Source organism: Dama dama, chromosome 13 (assembly GCF_033118175.1).
Source record: "Dama dama isolate Ldn47 chromosome 13, ASM3311817v1, whole genome shotgun sequence".
Classification (NCBI taxonomy): domain Eukaryota; kingdom Metazoa; phylum Chordata; class Mammalia; order Artiodactyla; family Cervidae; genus Dama; species Dama dama.
The window spans coordinates 26,528,582-26,554,650 of NC_083693.1; the positions used below are offsets into that span (position 1 = coordinate 26,528,582).

At 39.2% G+C, this 26,069-nt stretch overlaps 1 protein-coding gene across 1 annotated transcript in view; it reads left to right on the forward strand.

Annotated features, from left to right (window-relative positions):
* The window catches only part of AGBL1 (AGBL carboxypeptidase 1), an 836,354-nt gene extending 814,504 nt beyond the window's left edge, over window positions 1–21,850 (forward strand). The window contains exon 25 of the mRNA XM_061159751.1: window positions 21,648–21,850. Within this exon, the coding sequence (XP_061015734.1) occupies window positions 21,648–21,850 (203 nt within the window). The remainder of the gene's footprint in view (window positions 1–21,647) is intronic.
* Window positions 21,851–26,069: the final 4,219 nt, after the last annotated feature.

Below are 26,069 nucleotides of genomic sequence, written 5' to 3' on the forward strand. Positions count from 1 at the left end.
TCAGAGTGCTCATGGCCTTGGTCTGCTTCAGAACTAGCATTTGCTGTGTGCACCTCCAGCACTATTATTTGCGTATCTTTTGTGAGCCATTCTGAGTCAAAACTGTTCACCAGAACATAAAATCATGTCAGAAAGAGAAAACTGTGGAGAAGTTAAAAAATGGATACTTTCTGAAATAAGGAAACCTCAGAATATCAAGCTATATTCACTGGCTGAGCAATAGATGGCTTTCATTCCTGGAGGGAGACTAATATATAAACATTTATAACATAAAGAGTTCTATAATAAGTAAGTGCAGAGTGGTACTTAAGGGAAATATATCTATAAACTGTGAGTCAGAAAATAAATGCATACATTAATTATCTTTTAACTTTTTGAAGGATCAAAACTCATGATCATAGTTTATTTTTCTTTATTTTTCAACCATAGTTTAAATTGTCTTAATTTGTTTTGCTGTCATGAGAAATCACTCCTGACCTTTCCCATCACACATAGTGCTCTTTATGTTGATTACTATATATGCAGTAACCAAATTTATTTCTTTGTGGTGTTGAAGCATGTAAGAAACGAAAAGTTCTTTTAATATAAAATTGAAGTGGTGATACCACTTAGCATGGAAAAGTGTATCAAAGTTAACCAAAAATTTAAGTGTTTTCAATAAACATGCATTTCTTTCAAATTTTCTGATTTCTTTTGGGGCAATGAGAAAGTGTTCTTTTACAAGTTTTTGAAAGGTGAAGATGAGTTTTACAACATTGTAGCTGACTGAGACAGAACCACAGTTTGTCTAGTGTCAGAGTAAGATGTTCTAGTTTCTGATACTTTGAAGTTTATATTGTACCATGTGTTCCACTGTTCAAGGGAATGTATCAAATGGTAAAATATTTTAGCTATACCAAGTTATGCTGTAACTAAAAGTGATGACTTTCAGGTTTAATAGAATGGACTTTCAAAGGACCATTGGAGCCGTTCATCAAGAAAACATGATGAGAATGATGGAAAGCAGACATAAGAATGGGTTATCTTTTGGACACTTTAACAGTAGTAGTCTAAGCAAAACCATCATCATTCATTTCTAAAGTGGCAAGCTGTCTTGCCCTAGAGCATCCTGTCTGGTCAATTGACATCAAGTAGATCATCACTATCCTTATTTGGATCCTGTATGAATTAGTTAGCTTCTCTGGGTCCCTGAGCCACAGAGTATGGGCATGGTAGCCCACTCCAGTATTCTTTCCTGGAGATTCCCATGAGCACAGAAGTCCGACGGACCACAGTCCATGGGGTTGCCTAGAGTCGGACACGACTGAAGCGACTTAGCGCACACACACACATGTAGACAGCCTTGTACCCCAGCTCTAATTCTATAATCACCCAGTGAGCTTCTAAAGAGGACTCAGCAAATAATAATACATAATTCACAGTACTTGTCTGAAACATCAGTGGGCCACTCAAAGATCTTCTCTCATATAATTGCCATTTTTGGTCATTGACTATCCTCTACAATGAACCAGTATTTTACATTTACATACCTTTTCTTTCAAGACACTTACATCAACTCATTTATCATATCAGATATGAGAACTTAGGGGTAAATTCTTGTTGACAAGTTGTTTGAACAAGTTTCACTAAATTGTCTTCTCTCTGTCTCTTTCTCTCTCTCTCTCCCCTCCCCATCTATTTTGCTCTCCTTCATTTCACATTAATGCCCTCTCTCCCACTCTCACCTTCTTCAATTCTGTATTTCTAATTTTATGAAGAATTTGGTCCACATCCTGACACCATCATGGATTAACTTATTCAGTAAGAAGTTGGACAATAGCCAAGAAGCACATGAAAAATGGTATGCATCACTAATTATCAGAAACATGCAAATCAAAACTACAATGAGATACCATCTCACACTGATCATAACAACCATCATCAAAGAACCTACAAACCAATGCTAGAGAAGGTATGGAGGAAAGGGAACCCTCTTACACGGTTGGTGGCAATATAAATTGGTACAGCCACTATGGAGAACTGTATGGAGGTTCTTTAAAAAACTAAAAATAGACCTACCATATAATGCAGTAATCCTACTCCTGGGCATATATCCAGAGAAAACCATAATTCAAAAGGATACATGCACACTCAGTTTATTGCAGCACTACTTACACTATCCAGGACATGGAAGCAAAGAAGATGTAGATACACATACCATGGAATATTACTCAGCCATAAAAAATGAAATAATGTCATTTACATCAACATTGATGGACTTAGAGATTGTCATACTGAATGAAATGTCAGGCAAATAAAGACAAATATCATGTGATATTGCTTATATAAAACAGACATTGATTCACAGATGTAGAAAGCAAACTTAGGATTGCTGTGCTAAGTCACTCAGTCATGTCCAACTCTTTGCGACCCCGTGGACTGTAGCCCGCCAGGCTCCTCTGTCCATGGGATTCTCCAGGCAAGAATACTGGAGTGGGTTGCCATATCCTCCTCCAGGGGATCTTCCCAACCCAGGGATTGAACCCAGGTCTCCTGCATTGGCAGGCAGATTCTTTACCACTAGTGCCACCTGGGAAGTCCCAAAATCTTAAGGTTACTAAGGAGGAAAGGGAGTCTTGGGAGATTGGGGATGACATATATATATATATATGCTACTATTAATATCTATTAATAAATATACGGGTTTCCCGGGTGGCACAGTGGTAAAGAATCCACCTGCCAAAGCAGGAGATGTGAGAGACACAAATTCGATCCCTGGATCAGGAAGACCCTTTGAAGAAGGAAATGGCAACTGATTCCAATATTCTTGCCTGGGAAACCCAGTGGACAGAGGAGCTGGTGGGTTGTAGTCCATGGGGTCACAAAGAGCCTGACATGCCTGAACACACAGACACACACACACACACGTTAATATATATAAAATATAACTAATAGGAACTCACTGTATAGCACAGAGCACTCTGTTTGGTGCCCTGGAGTGACCTGTGTGGGATGAAACCTAGAAGACAGTGTATGTGTGTATGTGTGGCTGGTCCACTTTGCTATACACCACAAACTAAGACAGCATTGTAAAGCGACTATACTCCAATTAAAAATAACTTACACAACAATTTAAAAAAGAAGACATTTGTTTTCATATCTTTTTGAGTGAACATGACATTTTTTAGACCTTTAAACCATATGACAGAGTTCATGACTTTGATTTTGGCTGAATTGCTATTTCATTACAGTTCTTCCTGAGATAAAGTAGGTTTTATACATCAACATTTGTTGAATGAATTAAGCCATTCAGCTCATTTGGCTTACTGAAGCCGTTCATCCTATCTGATCATACATCCTCTATGCCATGTATAAATTTAAAATACTGAGAAAATTATTTAAATACCCACGGTCTCTCTTACTGTAAAACATAAATGATAATATCACCCTACATATTTACTTGTGTTTTTTTTTTATGTCAGTGAAATGAGAGCAAATGCAAATACACAGTAGGTGATAACAATGCTATTGATTTATTTATTTTTCCTTTACTAACAGTGCCTAGCGCTCCTTTCTGTATACTTGAAATGCTCCATTACTGAAGTTAACAATTAACAAGACAAAAAAAAAAAAAAAAGAGTGAAGTAATAAATTATGCCCTTCCTCTTACAAGTGTTGAATCAATGACAGACTTCGTGACGATGTGAAGAACTTGGCAAATAGAAAACGCTAGGGAACCATGCTAATTGTTTTGGGTGATGATGGTGAGATATGCATAGTGGGAATAATTTGTTTGTCTTTAGATGTTTATGAGTTGTCTAATAGGCTGCTGGTACCTCCTCAGTGGGACACAGCATTCACACAGCTCCTCTCCCAAAGGTCAAATTGCAACAGCATGATGTGAACAACATGTCCAAATACTTCCCTGGGATGCAATTAACGAGGGAATTCAGATTTGCTCTTTCTCTTCTGCAGAAGCCAAGAGGCAACAGGGCTGTGTTTCACTGGGAAGAGGCATTTGACGGGGCTCAGCTTTTCCAGGAAGCAGAAAGGTGATCCGTAGGCTGAGGAGAAAGTGTTGGATGAAGCTAAGTGTCTAGAATTTAAAGAGTGTTCTACTGCTTCTCAGTAGACAGCTGCCTCTTGAGTTCTGGCCCTCACCCAAGTCTTGAACATCACCTCGGCATTTAAAGAGAAAGCAAGGGAAAAGGGAATCTACAAAGCTGCGTTCTAAGCAGCATTCACATCAAGGAACGCCACAGGCTAAGTTTTGTTCACCCTGTTAGCATACAGAATCATTTTGCTCTACAGAAAGCTGTCTTTTCCCAACAGAGAAAACAAACAAACACACAAAAAGCAGAACTAATTAAGATCGTCATATCTCAATAAATATGCAAATGCAAAATCAAAACAAATAAATTCTATTTATCACATCATAAAGTTGCAAATTGCTGTACAGGCTGGCTTGGAAGAATTGCAAGGGATGGAGTCTTCTTAATGGCTTTGCCCAGACACTGTGTTCAAAGCTGCATTGATGGGTTTATATTTGAAGATGACGGTGTTGAACTCACCAAAATAAAAATATTTTTATGCTTTATCTCCCGACACTGTGGAAATAAGAGGGGAATACAGATTCTGTTAAGTAACATTGTGTTAGGTGCTATGCTATGAACTTTGTTCCTTATATATCGTTTCAAGAAGAAAGCCAATGAGATACCCAATTTACAGATGAAGACAGTGAAGCTCAGAGAAGAATTCCTGCTTCTCACTAGGTCTTTGAAACCAGGATTCCTACCTCCAATCATTTGTATGACAGTATGTTTTCTTCCTGTTTTTCATTTTTCTCACTGCACCACATAATTCTCCAGCACTACCCAAGGTGACTTTTTAATGTGTTTTTACAGAATAGCAAGGGCTTCCCTGGTGTCTCAGATGGTAAAGAATCTGCCTGCAATGCAGGAGGCCTGGGTTTTATCCCTGGGTGGGGAAGATCCCCTGGAAGAAGACATGGCAACCCACTCCAGTATTCTTGCCTGGAGAAACCCCGTGGACAGAGGAGCCTGATGGACTGCAGTCCATGGGGTTGCAAACAGTCGGACACGGCTGAGCGACTAAGCATGCATGCACGCCCAGGATAGCAAAGCATTTGGAAGGAAATGAAAACAGTATTCCGATATTTTCTCCATACATTTTCCACATCTGTGTATTAAGAACCACCTTACTGTTGGTGGCACAGTTTAATTTCTGCATCATGTGATTTCCTTTGATTTATATTTGATTGAATTTGCATATGTGATATCTTCTTCTTGAATTTATCATCTTTGAAACATAGAGAAAGAATGAAAGAATCACAGACACTGCAATATTGCTGACAGTACCATTCCTCTTCCTTACCAAATGGACTTGGTCCTGTGAAAGCTGAATCTGTAAGCGGCAGAAAGAGCATCTCTTAATGGTATTGGCAGCTTTGCTCTGGTAACTTGAGCCTGCCCTCTGCCATGTAGAATGCTGCACTTAGAAGAAGGCTCTCCCTGGTCCCAAGCAATATACATGCTATTCTTATCTTCTGGGCTAACGTTAGGGTAAGGCTCTTTATGAGGACGGGGAGTTGCCTGGAATGAGCAAACAGCTAATGAGACAGGGCCAGCCTTGCATCCTCATTGCCCTGGTCTCAAGGGCGGCACAACCAGAAGTCTTGCAACTGGCAGAAGGTCAACCCACGTGGAACTGCTTATTAACACTGACAGTAATATGAGACAACAGCATAAGCAAAATGTCAAAGAGAATGGTCAAGCTAAGGGCTTGGACAAGTTAAAAAAGAAAAAAAAAGACAAGGAAGGCAGCTTGCTACTGTTCTTGGGGAAGAATTAGAAGAAGAGGTGGGATGCAGGATTTACCTTCAAGGCGGGGTAGACTGGCAGGAGTGTCAAGGACAATCTTACTGTATTTTTTCAGACTTGAGCAGTTTTGTTCAAAGGAAATAAGATAATGGACTGAGTGGTGCCAGGAGATATACATAGCAACCTGCAACCACCAGTTCCTCTTTTTTGTCCATTCCCTTTTCTTCCTTCTTCCTCCCTCCCTCCCTCCCTCTCCTTTTTTTTTTTTTTTTTCCTTTGTTTTCCTTTTTTCTCTACTTCTGTTTCTTGTTTTGTCCTTCTGGTCTTTCTTTTATCATTTCAAATTTAAGACATTTCAGTTTTATTTTCTCATTAAAACAGTTATTTTATGGTATTTACATGTATTTGCATGTTATAGATGATATTAATATTATGCTGTATATGAAATGTATGTAAATATTTTTTAAAGAGCCCATGGAAGATTGCTTAGGGCACTTCTGGAAAAAAGTGACAAACATCACTTCTGCTCACATTCTTTTGGTCAGTGAATATTTTAAATCACTATTCTTATTGCCTATATATGACTCCTCTCAGTCTATACGAGTGTATTTTCCAAACTATCCAACATGTTTAGTATTTGTAGCAGAATCATGTCTTGTGAGCCTGTTACTTTTATCAATTCAGTTTTTTTCCTTACTGAAGTATGTATTTTAGTAGTCTTTTCATTGATGGCCCATGTTTGGGAAAATATTTATCTCACCCTCATTCAAGAAAAATAAAATTTTTGCTTTTATTTCAATGTATAGTTCTAGTATGGGATTTGTTTCCCTTAGCATCTTTAAGATAATCATTTTTTTTTTCTGACTAGCTTTAACATTATTATTACTTTTGGAACATTTTAAAATTAAACTTTCAATTTGGAATGATTTTATATTCATAGACATGTTGTAGAGATACCACAGAGAGTTTCCTTCATATAATTTCCCCTATTTTTTTAATGGGGAATCGGTTAGATAGCACCACAGACTCCATGGACATGAATTTGAGTAAACTCTGGGGCATGGCAGAGGACTGAGGAGTCTGGAGTGCTGCAGTCCATGGGGTCACACAAAGTCAGACACAACCTAGTAACTGAACAACAACAACCACACTGCTGATCTGCCATTCATGAAAGGGTCATCTGTCTTCTATCTCTCAATTTCTCTAAGATTTCTCCTTTTTTATTAGTGTCCATCCTGTTGGATCTAATTGTGAACTTTTTTTTTCAAATCTTACTTCTTTCCAGTGTATTTCTTCCATTTGAGGACTATCACTTTTCAGCTATTATCTTTGTGAATATTGCCTCTTACCAATTTACTCTGAAATCTACTTCTAGACATATTTCTTATTGTTTATTCTCTGCTTAAATGTGCCTTTTATGCCATTTAAATATTCTTTTGGGTTGTTCACTGTATCTTTCTTACTTTTTCTTTTCTTTTTTTTTTAAGAGAGAATCTGTTTCATTTTCAATTTTATCTTTTCTTTATCAAGAATGACTTATGCTTTCAATATGAGTCCAGAACTTATCTAGCTTCTTAATTATTTTAAAAATGCTTACTCAGTAGTTTTTACCAGATTGTCATATGATTTCAACCTTGCAGTGTCTGTTTTTGCTGCTTTATTTTATACCTATGTAAGGAAGTCTCTTTCTATTACTATATTGTCTGAGAGTTTTTAATCTTTAATGGGTGTTAATTTTGTCAATTTGTTTCCATAAATTCATATGGTCATATGATTTTTCTTCACTAGCTTGTAAGTACAGTAGATTACACTTCTTAATTTTTAAATATTAAGCCAATCTTACATTCTTGGAATTAAACCCATTTGGTCAGCGTATGCAGTTCTTTTTATAGAATACTGAATTCAATTTGCTGATGCTTTGTTAAGGATGTTGCATTTATAGTCATGAGAGATATGGGTCTGTAACTTCCTTTCTTCACGCTCTGTTTGTCTGCTTTTAGTATTAGAATAATACTTGACTCTTAACATGAATGGAAATCCTTTCCTCCTCTTTTATTTTCTGAAAGTGAGTGTGTAGTTTACTTAAGTCTTCTTTAATTATATAGAATTCTCCAGTGAAAATATCTGGTTCTATAAAACTCTTTTTCAAGATGTGCTAAACTATGAATTCAATTTCTTTACTAGGTACAGGGCTATTCAAATTATATATAATATTGGGTGAATTGTGGTAATTTTTCTTTTGGGGGGAATTGATCCATATCATATAAATTGTCAAATTTATGGTTATGGAGAATTTTTGTGACATCAGTTTTTATTTATTTAGTATCTAAATAAAATCTTTGTGTGTGTGTGTGTGTGTGTGTGTGTGTGTGAACTAAGTCACTTCAGTCATGTCCAAGTCTTTGCAATCCTATGGACTGTAGCTCACCAAGCTCTTCAGTCTGTGGGATTTTCCAGGCAAGAATACTGGAATGTGTTGCCATTCCCTTCTCCAGGGGATCTTTCTGATCTGAGATCAAATCTCTGTCTCTTGTGTCTCTTGCATTGTCAGGCAGGTTCTTTACCACTAGCGCCACCTGACAAGCCCCAAATCTATAGTCCCTCCTTTATTCCTGATATTGCTAATTAGTGGCTTTCTTCTTTTCTTCTTTCTCAGTATAGTTAGAGGTTGGTAGTTGTATATATCTTTTCAAACAGTCAGCTCTTCATTTCATTGATTTTCTCTATTATTTTTCTGTTTCAATTACATTGATTTCTGCCCTTATCTTTATTATTTCTTTCTTTTGTTTGCTTTAGTATTTATTATTGTTGTTCAGTCACTCAGCCGTGTCCAACTCTTTGCAACTCCATGGACTGCAGCACTCCAGGCATCCCTGTCCTTCACCATCTCCCAGAGCTTGCTCAAACTCATATCCATTGAGTCAGTGATGCCATCCAACCATCTTATCCTCTGTTGTCCCCTTCTCCTCCTGCCTTCACTCTTTCCCAGCATCAGGGTCTTTTCCAACGAGTCAGTTCTTCACATCAGGTGGCCAAAGTATTGGAGCTTCAACTTCAGCATCAGTCCTTCCAGTGAATATTCAGAGTTGATTTCCTTTAAGATTGACTGGTTTGATCTTGCAGTTCAAGGGACTCTCAAAAGTTTTCTCCAACACCACAGTTCAAAAACATCAATTCTTTAGTGCTCAGTCTTCTTTATAGTCCAACTCTCACATGCTTACATGAGTATTGGAAAAACCATAGTTTTGACTAGACATATCTTGTTGGCAAAGTAATGTCTCTGCTTTTTAATATGCTGTCTGGGTTTGTCATAGCTTTTCTTCCAAGGAGTAAGTGTCTTTTAATTTCATGGCTGCAGTCACCATCTGCAGTAATTTTGGAGCCCAAGAAAATAAAGTCTGTTACAGTTTCCATTGTTTCCCCATCTATTGTCATGAAACCATTATTTTGCTCTTATTTTCCTACTCTTTGGAGGTGCAGCTTAGATTTATGCCTTAGACTTCTCTAAGGTGCGCGTTTGTTGCTATAACTGATCCTCTCAGCATGGCTCTCTGTGTGCGACAGAATTTGATATATTGATATATTGATTCATATATATAAATGTATATGCAGATACTTTGACCTCCCGAATTTTCTTATCTACTTTCCAAATGTTTGGAAATGTTGTTTTCATCTTTCTGTTTTTTATTTCCAGCTTGATTCCTTTGGTCAGAGAACCCAGACTACACTATTTCAGATCTTTTAAATTTGTTCAAATGTGTTTATGGCTCAAGAAATGGTCTGTCTTGATATATATTTTATCAGCATTGGAAAATAATAGGTATTCTGTTGTAATTTGGTGGAGAGTATGCTATAAATGTCAGTTCTATGTTGTTGGTTAATGGTGTTGTTGAACTCTTCTATGCCTGGACTGATTTCCTGTCTAGTTGTTTAATTGCTTGTTGAGAAAGACATGAAGTCTTGAATGATAATGATAGTTTTGTCTAATTCTCCTTTCAAATCTATCAGGTTTTGCTTCATATAATTTGCACTTTTATTGTTTGGTACATATGCATACAAGAATACTCTGACTTTTTGATGTATTGACATTTTTATCATCATATCCCTCTACCTCCCTTGTTATATTCTTTGCTCCAATGACTATTTTATTTGATATTGCTAATACAGAAACTCATGGTTTCTTTTGACAAATGTTCGCATGGTGTATCTTTTCCATCCTTTGAGTTTATATCTCTCTGTTTTATGATACTTTAAGTGAATTATTATGAACAGCATACAGTTGGGTCACATTCTTAAAATCTACTCTGACAATCTTTCTTTTAATTAGTATATATAGACAATTATATAGCATTTAATGTTATTGATAAGTTGTAGCTAACTGTTCCATTTTATTGTTTCTTCTCTCTCCCTTTTAGTCTCTAGTTTTGTTTTTTTGTTCTGGATCCTTGTTAGTGGATTTTTTAAACAATTCTGTTTTTATTTCTTTGTAAGATCTTGAGTGTTATCTCTACATATATATTTTTGTGTTGTAGCTATTACATTTTATATGCATAACTTAAAACCTAGTGGTGTCACATTTTTACCAGTTCAAGTGTAGAAAACTTTTCTCCTTGTGCATCCCTTTATCTTCTCATTTATTATATAATTAGCTTAAATATTTATATGAACTGTAACACACTGTATAATTTTGTGTAACAAACTGTATAATTTTGGATCCAACTGTCAAACATAATTTTAATAGTTCAAGAGGGAAAAAAAATATATTGTCTGTATTTATATTTTTACTCTTTTGTTGTTCTTTCTCCCTTTCTCTTATTCCAACATTATAATCTTATTCATTCATTTCTGTTTAGGGAATTTCCTTTAGGCATCCTTTTAAGGTAGGGTGGCAACAAATCTTCAAAATTTTACTTTATATGAAGATGTCTTTATTTTCCATTCATTTCTTGAAGGCCGTGTGTGTGTATATATATATATATATATATATACATATATATGTGTGTGTGTATATATATACATATATATGTATATGTGTGTGTATGTATATATATGTGTATATATATGTATATATGTGTGTGTATATACATGTGTGTATATATGCATATATCTGTACATATATATGTACAGATATATGTATATACAGTGTACATATATATGTACATATATACATATATGTATAGTGTATATATGTGTGTGTGTATATATATGTGTTTGTGTATGTGTGTGTATATATATATATATATATATATAGTATTTAAGAGTACTAGGTTGGTAGATCTTTTTTTTTCAAATTTGAAAAATGGTGTTCTGTTTTATCATTCCTCCTATGGTTTCTGATGAGATCTCTGCTGCCATTCAAATTATTTTTCCACTATAGTGCTGTGACCCTAAACTTTCTCTCACATTCGTTTCAAGATTTTCTTTCTTTCTTTTTTTTCTTTTCCTTTTGTAGTTTCAAGATTTTTAGTTTGTCTTTAATTTTCAGAAAACTTGTTACCTGTCTTAACACATCTCCTTGGGTTTGTCTACTTGCTCAGTATTGTATTTGTAGGTTAATGTCTTTTGCAAAGTTTAAAAAGTTTTCAGCCATTTCTGTTTTGAATATATATATATTTTTAGCTTCTCTTCTTTTGGGACTGCTTAAATGAATATTATAGATCTTGTCTTGATATTCTCTTCATTGTTTTAATCTATTTTCACTCTGTTATTCACATTGAATAATTTCTATTGTTCTATTTTCAAGTTCACTGATTCTTTCCTATGTTCCTTCCACTCTGCTGTTGAGCCTAACCATTGAATTTTTTAATGTATTTTTTAAATATCTATATTTATTAGTTCTAAAATTTCCATTTGGTTCTTCTTTATATGTTCTGTTTCCATACTGGAACTTTCTGTTTCTTTGTCAAGTTTTACATTTCTGTTACTGTATTTCTCCCTTCTACACTTTCCTTCGATTCTTCCTTATGCTCCTTATTTTCCTATGATGTTCTCTATCTTCTTATTGAGACATTCAGTGTTTTTTTCCTGTCTGCCACAATAACTCAGTGGGATACTTACATGTTGTCTGCTTTCAAATCCTTGTCAGATAATTCTGACGTCTGTGTCATTTTGCTATTGTCATCTATTAGTTGTCTTGGTTGATATAATGAGTGAAATCTGAACATTTTGGGTTTTACTCTATAAGACTATCAGTTCAGTTCAGACTATAAGTAAGTTCAGCACCTCAGTCATGTCCGACTCTTTGCAACCCCATGGACTTCCCTGTCTATCACCAACTCCTGGAGCTTGCTCAAACTCATGTCCATTGAGTCAGTGATGCCATCCAATCATCTCATCCTCTGTTGTCCCCTTCTCCTCCTGCCTTCAATCTTTCCCAGCATCTGGGTCTTTCCAATGAGTCAGCCCTTTGCATCAGGTGGCCAAGTATTGGAGCTTCAGCATCAGTCTTTCCGATGCATATTCAGGATTGATTTTCTTTAGGATTGACTGGTTGGATCATGCAATCCAAGGGACTCTCAAGAATCTTCTCCAACACCACAGTTCAAAAGCATCAATTCTTCAGCACTCAGCTTTCTTTATAGTCCAACTCTAACGTCTTTACATGATTACTGGAAAACCATAGCTTTGGCTAGATGGACTTTGTTGGCTAAGTAATGTCTCTGCTTTTTATTTTTTTTATTATTTTTTTTAATGGAAGAACCATAATCTTTTCTTTTTTTTTCTTTTTTTATTCATTTATTTTTATTAGTTGGAGGCTAATTACTTTACAATATTGTAGTGGGTTTTGTCATACATTGACAAATGAATCAGCCATGAATTTACATGTATTCCCCATCCGGATCCCCCCTCCGACCTCCCTCACTACCCGATCCCTCTGGGTCTTCCCAGTGCACCAGGCCTGAGCACTTGTCTCATGCATCCAACCTGGGCTGGTGATCTGTTTCACTATAGATAATATACATGCTGTTCTCTCGAAACATCCCACCCTCACCTTCTCCCACAGAGTCCAAAAGTCTGTTCTGTACATCTGTGTCTCTTTTTCTGTTTTGCATATAGGGTTATCATTACCATCTTTCTAAATTCCATATATATGTGTTAGTATGCTATAATGTTCTTTATCTTTCTGGCTTACTTCACTCTGTATAATGGGCTCCAGTTTCATCCATCTCATTAGAACTGATTCAAATGAATTCTTTTTTAACGGCTGAGTAATATTCCATGGTGTAGATGTACCACAGCTTCCTTATCCATTCATCTGCTGATGGGCATCTAGGTTGCTTCCATGTCCTGGCTATTATAAACAGTGCTGCAATGAACATCGGGGTGCATGTGTCTCTTTCAGATCTGGTTTCCTCAGTGTGTATGCCCAGAAGTGCTATTGCTGGGTCATATGGCAGTTCTATTTCCAGTTTTTTAAGAAATCTCCACACTGTTCTCCATAGTGGCTGTACTAGTTTGCATTCCCACCAACAGTGTAAGAGGGTTCCCTTCTCTCCACACCCTCTCCAGCATTTATTGCTTGTAGACTTTTGGATAGCAGCCATCCTGACTGGCGTGTAATGGTACCTCATTGTGGTTTTGATATGCATTTCTCTGATAATGAGTGATGTTGAGCATCTTTTCATGTGTTTGTTAGCCATCTATATGTCTTCTTTGGAGAAATGTCTGTTTAGTACTTTGGCCCATTTTTTGATTGGGTCATTTCTTTTTCTGGAATTGAGCTGCAGGAGTTGCTTGTATATTTTTGAGATTAATCCTTTGTCTGTTTCTTCATTTGCTATTATTTTCTCCCAATCTGAGGGCTGTCTTTTCACCTTGCTTATAGTTTTCTTTGTTGTGCAGAAGCTTTTAAGTTTCATTAGGTCCCATTTGTTTAGTTTTGCTTTTATTTCCAATATTCTGGGAGGTGGGTCATACAGGATCCTGCTGTGATTCATGTCAGAGAGTGTTTTGCCTATGTTCTCCTCTAGGAGTTTTATAGTTTCTGGTCTTACATTTAGATCTTTAATCCATTTTGAGTTTATTTTTGTGTATGGTGTTAGAAAGTGTTCTAGTTTCATTCTTTTACAAGTGGTTGACCAGTTTTCCCAGCACCACTTGTTAAAGAGGTTGTCTTTTTCCATTGTATATGCTTGCCTCCTTTGTTGAAGATAAGGTGCCCATAGGTTCGTGGATTTATCTCTGGACTTTCTATTCTGTTCCATTGATCTATATTTCTGCCTTTGTGCCAGTACCATACTGTCTTGATGACTGTGGCTTTGTAGTAGAGACTGAAGTCAGGCAGGTTGATTCCTCCAGTTCCATTCTTCTTTCTCAAGATTGCTTTGTCTATTTGAGTTTTTTTGTATTTCCATACAAATTTTGAAATTATTTGTTCTAGTTCTGTGAAGAATACTGTTGGTTGCTTGATGGGGATTGTATTGAATCTATAGATTGCTTTGGGTAGTATAGTCATTTTCACAATATTGATTCTTCCAATCCATGAACACGGTATATTTCTCCATCTATTTGTGTCCTCTTTGATTTCTTTCATCAGTGTTTTATAGTTTTCTATGTATAGGTCTTTTTTTTCTTTAGGTAGATATACTCCTAAGTATTTTATTCTTTTTGTTGCAATGGTGAATGGTATTGTTTCCTTAATTTCTCTTTCTCTTTTCTCATTGTTAGTGTATAGGAATGCAAGGGATTTCTGTGTGTTAATTTTAATATGCTGTCTAGGTTGGTCATAGCTTTTCTTCCAAGGAGCAAACATCTTTTAATTTCATGGCTGCAGTCACCATCTGCAGTGATTTTGGAGCGCCCCCCCCCCCCCCAAAAAAAAATAAAGTCTCTCACTGTTTCCATTGCTTTCCCCATCTATTTGCCCTGAAGTTATTGGACCAGATGCCATGATCTTAGTTTTTTGAATGTTGAGTTTTAAGCCAACTTTTTCACTCTCCTCTTTCACCTTCATCAAGAGGCTCTTTAGTTCCCCTTCACTTTCTGCCATAAGGTTCGTGTCATCTGCATATCTGAGGTTATTGATATTTCTCCTGACAATCTTGCTTCATCCAGCCCAGCATTTCGCATGATATACTCTGTGAAGAGCTGACTCATTTGAAAAGATTCTGATGCTGGGAAAGATTGAAGACAGGAGGAGAAGGGGACGACAGGGGATGAGATGGTTGGATGGAAACACTGACTCAAAGGACATGAGTTTGAGTAAACTCGGGGTTGGTGATAGACAGGGAGGCCTGGCATGCTGCAGTCCATGGGGTTGCAAAGAGGCGGACATGACTGAGCTACTGGACTGAACTGAACTGAACTCTGCATATAAGTTAAATAAGGAGGGTGACAGTATACAGCCTTGACATATTCCTTTCCCAATTTGGAACCAGTCCATTGTTCCATGTCCAATTCTAACTGTTACTTCTTGACCTGCATACAGATTTCTCAGGAGGCAGGTAAGATGATTTGGTATTCCCATCTCTTGAAGAATTTTCCACAGTTTGTTGTGATCTACACAGTCAAAGGCTTTGGCATAATCAATAAAGCAGAAGTAGATATTTTTTTCTGGAACTCTCTTGCTTTTTCTATGATCCAACCGATGTTGGCAATTTGATGTCTGGTTTTTCTGGCTTTTCTAAATCCAATTTGAACATCTAGAAGTTCACAGTTCATGTACTGTTGAAGCTTGGCTTGTAAATTGTTGAGCATTATTTTGCTAGCATGTGATATGAGTGCTATTGTGTGGTAGTCTGAACATTCTTTGGCATTGCCCTTCTTTGGGATTGTAATGAAAACTGACCTTTTCCAGTCCTGTGGCCACTGCTGAGTTTTCTACATTTGCTGGCATATTGAGTGCAACACTTTCACAACATCATCTTTTAGCATTTGAAATAACTCAACTGGTATTCCATCATCTCCACTAGCTTTGTTCATGGTGATGCTTCTTAAAGTCCACTGGACTCCACATTCCAGGATTTCTGGCTCTAGGTGAGTGATCACACCATTGTGGCTCTCTGGATCATGAAGATCTTTTTTGTATATGAGAATAATACCTATGAGAATATAGGTCTTATTAAAATCTGCTTGGACTGGGCTCCTGCAACACCACTCAGACAGGAAAGGAAGCAATCAGATGAAGGTGAAACTCTAGATTTCCCTTAGTCTTCATGGACACCCACGGTGCTAAGAACTCCTTGCTATTACTGGGCATGGTAAATGCTTTTGCTTCAGTCAGGCTTTCACTAGTATTGTTCTGGGTGGAAGCAGTGTGAATACCTTGTGCTATTGGTCTCCTTTAAAACTGGTAGTGAATGGTTTTGTTATCAATAGTTGTGCTTGGAAGTTCATGCTCCCCTCCAAGGCCCCCACTGGTATCAATGGGTAAGAAACCACATTAGTGTCCATTGGAGATGCAAGTTTTGGCTCTATTCTGCCTTCTCTGATGCTTCCTTTAGCTTCCTTGTAATTTTGGACATTACAGTGCAGTCTGATGAGAGCAGAAATCGAGGCTCACCACACCTCTGTTGGCAGGATAATGGTAGGACTGCTGGTTTTTTTTTTTTTTTTTTTTTTTTTTCCCTGTGGCGTTTGGTTGGAATAGAGCTTTCATAATTTAAAACTTGTTTTGTGTGTGTGAGGTCACTCCATTTTCTCACCATTTGGATAAAGAGAGCAAGTTCTTGTCTGGGATTTTTTTTTTTTTTTTTTTTTTTTTGGTCTTGGTAGCATTACCAGGCTGTCAGCTTCTCTAGCTCCAAGACTAGAGTTCAGTTCAGTTCAGTTCAGTCACTCAGTCATGTCTGACTCTTTGCGACCCCTTGAATCGCAGCACACCAGGCCTCCCTGTCCATCACCAACCCCCAGCATTTACCCAAACGCATGTCCATCGAGTTGGTGATGCCATGAAGCCATCTCATCCTCTGTCGTCCCCTCCTCCTCCTGCCCCCAGTCCCTCCTAGCATCAGGGTCTTTTCCAATGAGTCAACTCTTCGAATGAGATGGCCAAAGTACTGGAGTTTCAGCTTCAGCATCAGTCTTTCCAATGAACACCCAGGACTGATCTCCTGTAGGATGGACTGGTTGGATCTCCTTGCAGTCCAAGGGACTCTCAAGAGTCTTCCCCAACACCATAGTTCAAAAGCATCAATTTTTCGGTGCAGACTAGAGTATGTGAGGCCAAAAAAAAAAAAAAAAAAAAAAAAAAAAAATCCAGGGAACATACCACCACTTTGACCAGTAGGTCCCCATCTAATCTGGTCTCTTCTCTCCACATTTCATCCACGTTTCAGTTTCTTTAACATATTACATCCAGAGAGAGATATGAAGAGGAAAAAGGAGAAAGAGTCTTCTGCTTATCCAGAAGTGGGAGTCCCTGAATATGCATGTGGTTCTCTAACTCATCAGAATATTTACACATTTGGGCAAATAAGTGAGAGATATAATTAAGCTGCTGAAGGCTTCCTAGGTGCACTAGTGGTAAAAAGCCTGCCTGTCAATGCAGGAGACACAGGAGATGCAGGTTAAATCCCTGTGTCAGGAAGATCCCTTGGAGGAAGAAATGGCAACCTGTTCCAGTATTCTTGTCTAAAAATCCCAAAGACAGAGGAGCCTGGTGGGCTCCTCCATGGAGTCACAAAGAGTTAGACATGACTGAGCACATAAGCACAGGGCTTCTTAATTTAATTTATAAATATATAAAAAAATACATATATAAATGTATATAACATATAAATAATAACATATTAATAGCCATGATATATAATATATAAATATATTAATGATATGTAATTTTATAATATATTCTACATTGTTCATTATATGCTAATTATTGGATGAGCCAGAGAGTTTATTCCGTTTTTTCAGTAGCATTGTGCAGAAAAACATGAAGGAACTTTTTGGCACCTCAACATATATTTAAGCTATATATTATACTATGTATTATATATTTAAGCTATATATTATGCCAATACTTTGGCCACCTGATGCAAAGAGCTTTCTCATTTGAAAAGACCCTGATGCTGAGAAAGATTTAGGTGGGAGGAGAAGGGGATGACAGAGGATGAGATGGTTGGAAGGCATCACCAGCTCAATGTACGTGAGTTTGAATAAAGTCCCAGAGTTGGTGATGGACAGTGAGGCCTGGCGTGCTGCTATTCATGGGGTTGCAAAGAGTCAGACATGACTGTGTGACAGAACTGAACTGAACTTATTATGCTTATTTATAAATATGAGTGACAAAGTCTACCATATTAATTTGAAATGACTAAAATGTACTGACAATTAATTGATGGCTCATTAATTAATGGTTTAATTCATACAAAAAACTTATGAATGTGGGATCAAGATGACAGGACAGGATGATTCTGACCCTACCTCTGTGCATGGACACACCTCTACAGCTACATACAAATTGTTTCCCTCTGAAAAAGATCTGAAAATTAAATGACCTGCTTTTCCACTACAAAGAATTAAAGGTCCACACTGAGAATGGCAGGAAAGTTTGAGACAGAGTCCTGGCAAGAACTGTGCCTGAAAACCAGCATGCACCAGAGGACATGGAGGGATCTCATCAAGCCAGTGCTTCTAACAGAGGAGCGAGGGGCTGGTGTCCTACCCAGAGCCTGAGGTCTGCACCAGACAGATGAACCGGTGAAATGTCTGGCTAAGGGAACCAATCAGGCTAGTGTCCAAAGTGCTGTTAGAATCTGAGGCTTCCCTTCTAAACGACCCACATGTGGTCTTACCCACCCTGAGACACAGAGGTAAAAAAAAAAAGAAAAATAGCAGCTTGCAAAGTGCCTGGAGTGTATGTGAGAGAGACTCATTTGCTAATCTAAAAAACATGTGCTGGAGGGGCAGGGAACTGTGAAATCTTTCCCCAGAGATGGAGGTATTGGTAAGTGCCTTCTCCACATACTCTGCTGGCATAGGCAAGTAAGCTTGCAGGGAGCACCCTCCTGCTGCCTTGCTAAGATGGACAGGGGCCAGTGGTCATGGTACTATACTGCTGCCCTGCTGAAGCCAGAGAGCCCAGGTGGTTGCAATACCCGCCTCCTCCATGGCTGGGACTGGCATATGACAGTGGTCATGGCACTCTCCCACTCCCAGCCTAACTTCAGCATGTGCACGCAGGCAACACACTTTCCCACTGCATTGCTGAAACTCATGGATGTGCGCAGTCAAGACATTTTTTTGCCACCCTTCTGAAGCTAGTAAAGGAGCCCTGCTCCCCACACTCTCCAATTGCCTTGCTAATGACAGTAGGTGTATGCAATGTACTGTACAGGGAACTAGTTATCTATCTCATATATCTACTATCTATTTCAGGTATCTATCTATCTATCTACCTATTTATCACCTATCTGGCATCCCAGGTAATGCTAGTGTAAAGAACGTCCCTGCCAATGCAGGAGATGCAGGAGACATAGGTTCAATCCATGGGTTGGGAAGATCCCTGGAGGAGGGTATGGCAACCCACTCCAGCATTTTTGCCTGGGAAATCCCATGACCAGAGGACCCACGTGGGCTATAGTCCACGGAGGCGCAAAGAGTTTCTACTGTATTTTCAGCATATTCTATGTAATCTATGATTAATGAAAATATGAATCAGAGGCAGGGGCCTTATTCACAATATAAGACTATATAAACACTATTAAAGATCAAAACAAATTAAGTGAATATATGAAAATTTATATTTAGAGGAAAACATTTCAATAAAGAGTCATACAATCAGTCATTCAATGGAAATTAAGACGAGCTTTTACAGTTGATCTATCTTATTTGGCTGGATGTTGAGGAGTTGGAAGATTATTTTCGATACAGGAAATTGTCCGCGTGAATAGTCAAGACTTGAAAACACATTCAGCCTGGTATTTTTGAATAACCACAATAGGAATGGTCTGCTAACTTGGCTGTCATAGGAAAGGTTCAAGTCTGTGGGAGACTGGAGCAGACTCCACAGTGGAGGGAAGGCAGGGCTTTATGAGGGAATGAATGACTCTGCTGTTAACTCATGGACGCCTGCCAACTGGACCCTTTAAGAACATCCCATCCACTGATACTCATATTGCATTAGTAAGCAAGGCTGAGTTCTTGCAAGTTACTGTAAATAGTGCTATTTGAAATGGCATCATAAAAGTTATGTTTTAGAGAAACTATTAGTGTTGCCAATTGGGAAGGTTTTGTAGTAGTAGTTACAGCGATGAAGGTGTGAAGCAACACAGCTCAGTTCCTGCTCACCTTCACTGCCATGTTTTACCATCTTTTTCAGTATCCACAGTAGAGGGGAAACACAACTTGTTGATCAGTTTTATTTTGCAGAGCAGTCTGCTAGATTGCATCCATGTGTCCTCTTATTTAGTATTCACAACAAATTTTGAGTTATTATTATTGCCCTTCTGTGAGGTGAAAGGGATTTTCCAAGGTCCCCTGGTCAGGATTAAAACTCAGGTTCCTGGCATTGTACAGCTTTGTCACCTCAACACTGACCTTGGTGATGGTCGTGTCAAAGGCACTCGGTGTGCGTGCCAACCTGAGCTTGTGTTATGACTGGGTGGCTCTTACCTTCCTTTATCCAACTGCTTTATCACCCACCATTCAGCCTGTAAGATATGATAACAACTTAATGCTGTGATGCTGTGGAATCAAGATTCAGACGCCTTCTCTTTCCTCTCCATTCATGATATGTCCCACCAGACCTTCAGCTTAGGGTTCTGAGTACCCAGAGAGCATGCAGTGGCTCCTAACAGTTAGTGAACAATTAAGAAACTGGCCTCTGATTCATTTCCCAGGCTGAAATGTAACCATGTTGCTGATTCCCCATTTTCATTGTTTATGGTGAGGCAGGTGGATGAACATCTCTGCCTGATTTATGAAGAGCTCGCCTTCTATAAATCACAGAGCAGAAACCCAGCCTGCTGCTAATCCTGATTGGTTAAATCCTAAGTAGGGAGTGATTAAGAAGTCTTCAGGAAAGAAGGTACCTCATGCAAATGAGGACGATAATACAGTTCCTTGGGAGGAAATTTCTCCTACTCATAAAATGTGGTCCAGGTTTGTTCACTCCATCGCTCCCTTCTGTGTCCTGTTGGTCAGTATCTGTGATCGTCCGCTTGTGAATAAACTAGAGGGAGATCTGGGAGGTGATGAGGGAGTTCAAACATAGTAGAAAGAGAGTGATATTTCTCCACTTATTCTCTCCTTTAATGTCCACCTGGATTAATTTTTTTTTAAATTTCAATCAGGCATCCACCATGATGAAGGGCTAGTTGTGTAATATAACTTATAGTGCTGTTCATTATAGTGGGAAACATTAAAGATTTTTGCATCCCACCTATCAGAATTCCAGTGTCACTCTTTCCTGGGCATAACTGACATGATATTCACAGAAAGTCAATGACAGCCACCTCTGATTTTTCTCTTTGAGCCTCAAGGACCCTGACGATGTTAAATAGATGAGGTCATCCCTAACTCGTGATTGGAAATCTTCTGATTGGACTTAGACATGCAGACTCTGCTAGCTAATGAAGAAGAGAGCCCATAGATTTTGCAGATTTTCTTCCCCTGTTGCAAGGTAGTGGCTGAGAACACAGTGTGCTATATGCAACATGTTGAAAGGAGCAGGGGGCTCTTGAGATTGGAACTCAGTGAAGATAATCCCTACCCCTCTTTTCCAACCAATTATAAATGCTCTTTTCTTTGGGTAACTTCTCTTTTCGTCTTCCCCTCCTTCCTCTCCACCTCCATTTCTATTCCCCTTCCCCTCTTTTTTCCCTCCCTTTTCCTTCCCTTCTTTCCTCTCCTTCCCTTCTTCTCCATGTGTTCTGGGAACTCGCGGCAGAGGCAGCAGCAACAGCAGCATCGCTTCAGAACTGGATGACGAGCCTCCCTGCCTGGAGGAGATTGACTACGGTACCGACATCAACTCGGATCAGGAAGGGAGCTTCTCAGAGCTGGACCGGCAGATCCAAGAGTGTGCTTTCCACAAGGATGAAGGAGAGGAAGAAGAGGAGGGGACAGGGCAGGGAAGAAACACCATCCCGTAACCCTGAGGTTCATTGCAAGTTCTGTGCCTCTGACCACTGGATTAGCTGCCACGCTTCTGCTTTGCCATCAGACACACATAGTCAGCACAGAGAGCCCAACTGAGGTCAACATCCCTGCATCCAGATTTTGTTCTAGTTTCACCATGCACTAAGGCTGGCTACCTCTTAATACAGCATTTTACACATTGGGTTGGTCAAAACATTCATTCGGATGTTATGGAAAGACCTGAACAAATGTTTTGGCCAACCCAGTAGTTAGATGGCGAGATGTATGCTGTCATTATGCTAGAACGGGAGACTCTCAAGATTTCTATGGGTCCTCTGAAGGCTGTTCTGAGCTCTTTTTCATCCCTGCTTGAAACCAGAATGGGCTAGAAGTAGTAGGAGTTCGACTTTCTTCGTGTCTTCTCAACCAAAATTCCAAGTGATTGTTCACGTTGTTCTCTATATGAGGGTTATCACCTCCCACTATCTTCCTATTATAGCATCTGAGCTCCTCAACCCAGGGCAGGAGTCCCCTTGAGACTCTGAGGGTCCTGGCAGGGTCTTCCCTTGCTGGGTGATTGAACATGGAAGACTGTACAACTGAGTAATCATCCTTGGTCTGTTTTTTTTTTTTTTTTCTTGGTCTGTTTTAATAGTATCTACTTTGCAGATCTAGTAAAGGCCAGGAGATTTCCTATTGGAAGGAGCATAATAGTGATTAAGACATGACCAAAGTCTTTACAAATTTGAAAATCCTATGAAATTCAGGCTGCTTACCATCATCCTAGGAGGCAGCAAGGCACAGTGGACACTTCATTCATTTCAGACTCAGATAGATGTGGCTCATATCCCATATCTGGCAGTTGCTTGTTATGAGAACCGAGGCAAGTAATCAAATCTCCCTAAACTTCAGTTTAATGGAGATGAGCGTGTCTATATTACAGAGTTATTGTGAAGATAAAATGAAATCATATGTAAAAGTACAGAGTTTGGCACATCATAGACAATAATGTTGGTTTATTTTCCACCGTAACACAGGCAGAACATGCTATGGAAGTATTCTCAGTTAGCAAAACAGTCTATGGAGTCACTTGGTTGGGAAATACTCTCTCTTCCGGAAGGGGCTCAGGGCAGGAGTTTCTGTCAGAGCAGAGCCTAGGAGGCTGGTGTAGCTTAGGGCAAGTGAAAATGCAGCAAGGCCCTGCAACAGACAGATGGAAACAGTTTGAAAATAGAAACGATGTGATATATAGGGCTAAAGCGTAAAGGATGAGAAGAGGCTGGGAAGGCAGATTAAAAGGGAAGATAAAGTGGAGATAATATGTTAGAGCAAATGTATGTTTGTCCAGATGCCATACGTATTTCGTGATAATTAGGTTTGGCTGCAAGAGATGGAAAATCCAAAGCAGCAGTAGTAGCTTTTGTTACATGGAAGTCCATTTGTCTGTCATGTGGAATTCCAGGTATAGGCAGACCAGAGCAAGTATCGTGAGTGCCTGGGGCCAGGTACTCAGCTTCAGCAGCTTTCTAGCCCACATTGCGTATTGCTTCTCCTCTTGGTCTCAGATAGCTGCTGAAGCATCATGCTTTGCATCTCTGTCCCAGTCAGCATTAGGAAGGACAGAAATAGGATATCATATTCTTCATATTTCCAAAACTATGCATACTACTCCTGCTTAACCTCACCATCCAGAAAGTTGTCCTAGGAAGAGAAATAGCTGAAAGGGAGGTTGGAAAATGCAGTCTTTATTTGAGGCAGGCAAGGTTAAAAATTGGAAATTTAATTTGAAGTGAAAACAATGCATATTGAGGATCAAAAACATGCCAAAGAAACTTTTCCTAGTATACCTACCACTGCTAAGAGGTTTTGGAAACAGAATACTTTCAGAGAAAACTGACAGTCCACACGTCTAGAACAGCAGAAAGCCACAGGGAAAAAAAAAAAACAAAAAAACGTTTTGCTGTAATTTAGCCCCAATGAATGTGACAAAGTTATGTGTGCTGTGATTTAGGAAGTAGATATTATTATTACATTATTATTATTACTATAAATAGTCCCTTATTTTCTGACTCTTTTTCAAATTTCTTTGCCATCATTCAGGAATCATAATTCATTCTTTATATTAAGGCATTCAGATTTCTGTAACACACACAAGAAGTTTGAGGGAACTAACAAAGACATTGAATTCAAATCCAAGTTGAAAGGATCTCTTAACTTCTCCCATATTCAGTGTTCCCACTCTTAGAGGATGGCATAATGCTTTTGTTTCTTTCTATTTTTTTGTTTGCTTTTTCATTGCTCTGAGGGTCAAGAAGATAACATTGTTGACTATGTAAATGGTGAGAGGAATGGAAATAATCCTAACACATCATCAATTTGCATCTCAGCTCAAAATTGTTTATTTAGCATGCTTTTGAGAATGTGCCTAGGGCAGGTGAATTTCTATGTGATGTGCTCAGGTAAAGCCAAGAATATGGACTGTTTATTGATCCATCTCTTGTAACAAATATACATTAAGCACCTGCTATGTGTCATGCTCGTTTTGTGTGTACTCAGTTGTTAAGTCACGTCCAGCTCCCTAGGACCACACGGGACTCTTGCCCAGCAGGCTCCTCTGTCCATGGGATTTCTCAGCCAAGAATACTGGACTGGCTTCTCATTTCCTTCTCCAGGGGGTCTTCCTGATCCAGGGATCAAACCCACGTCTTCTGCATTGTCAGGCAGATTCTATACCATTTGAGCCACCTGGGAAGCCTGTCATGCTCTTCATTAGGCTCCAAAGCTGCAGAGAAAAAAAGACTCACTGTGTCCTGAAGTTACTCAAAGTTCAGGGACAAAGATGGACAATAAACATTTTGTTGCAATACAGCAGCATTATGGGCTTCAGAGGATGATACAGAAACACCACATCCAATGATGGCAGTAGTGGTGGGCAAAGTCTACTCCAAAAGATGACAGTTAGCTGATTTTGGAAGGATATGTAAGAGTTTCCTGGCTAGAAAGAGGAGGAAAGACATCTTAAGAAGTGGGAAGAATTTGTGCAAAGGCCCTGTGGTGGGGTGAGAGTTGGAATAAAACGTTCAGTGTGACTGATGCAAAAGATATGCTTGTATGTAGGGAAAGGAGGGGAGAGACAGGAGATGAAATTGACAAACTAGACATCTATCAGATCAGTACTTATCCTGCCTTGATGGAAAGGTTGGTCTTTATTCTGAACATGCTGAGTGGAGACAAAAGTTTTCAGCAGAAGTTTGACCGGAACTGCTGTCGGCATGCGCGTATCATTCCTGCTGTACTGTGTGTTTATGACTGATTGATCTGCACCCTTGCTATGCTGGTTGTTCCATGGTCTCAGGAGCACCCTTGGCGTATCATTAGAGCAGCAGGGCTTCCCTGGTGGCTCAGACGGTGAAGAACCCACCTGCAGTGTAGGAGACTCGGGTTTGATCCCTGGGTTGGGAAGATTCCCCCGGAGAAGGGAATGGCAACCCACTCCAGTATTCTTGCCTGGAGAATCTCACGGACAGAGGAGCCTGGTTGGCTACAGTCCATGGGGTCTCAAAGAGTCGGACACACTTCACAGGTTTGGGATAAGGTGTGAGACAAGAAATGCAGCTGGGGCCATGTTGAATCCTGGGATCTATAAGATGTCCCATTGGAAAGAAAGAACTCCTAGAATCCAGAAGTACATCAGGAAAGAAAGTAGAGGAAGTCAAGCTACACCAAGTGAGCTTGGGGACCCAGGTGGGAGTCCTGAGCCCTGAACCCAGACTCAGGTCCACTGGGAAGAATTTAGCATGGAGGGAGCAGGAGAGTCGGGGAGAGCAGACTTTCTTCCCTTCCTGCTAGGACAGGAGGCTGCTGTGTGTTACACTTCACTGATGTTCAGTTTGGGAGCAGAGTGAGGGGACGGGAGGCTCATCACAGGTCACCTGTGGATCTTCCAGTTCAACCAGATGTGTCTCTTGCTGGCCAAACCACAATAGCCAATTGTCCTGAAAAGTGTTCTACCGAATTTGGAGCCAACTGTGATTATTCAGGAATTCCAGGGAATTGTAAGTGCTAATGGGAAGCACATGTGGTTCAGATTGTGCAAAGAAGTGTGTCTGCAGAGGTGAAGTGGGGTCCAGGCCACATACGTGGCTGCGCTGTGCCACTGTCGTCTGGGGCTCCACATGGCAGGGCTGGGACGGGGTGGGGACCTTTTTCAACCCCAGGATAATCATCATGTGT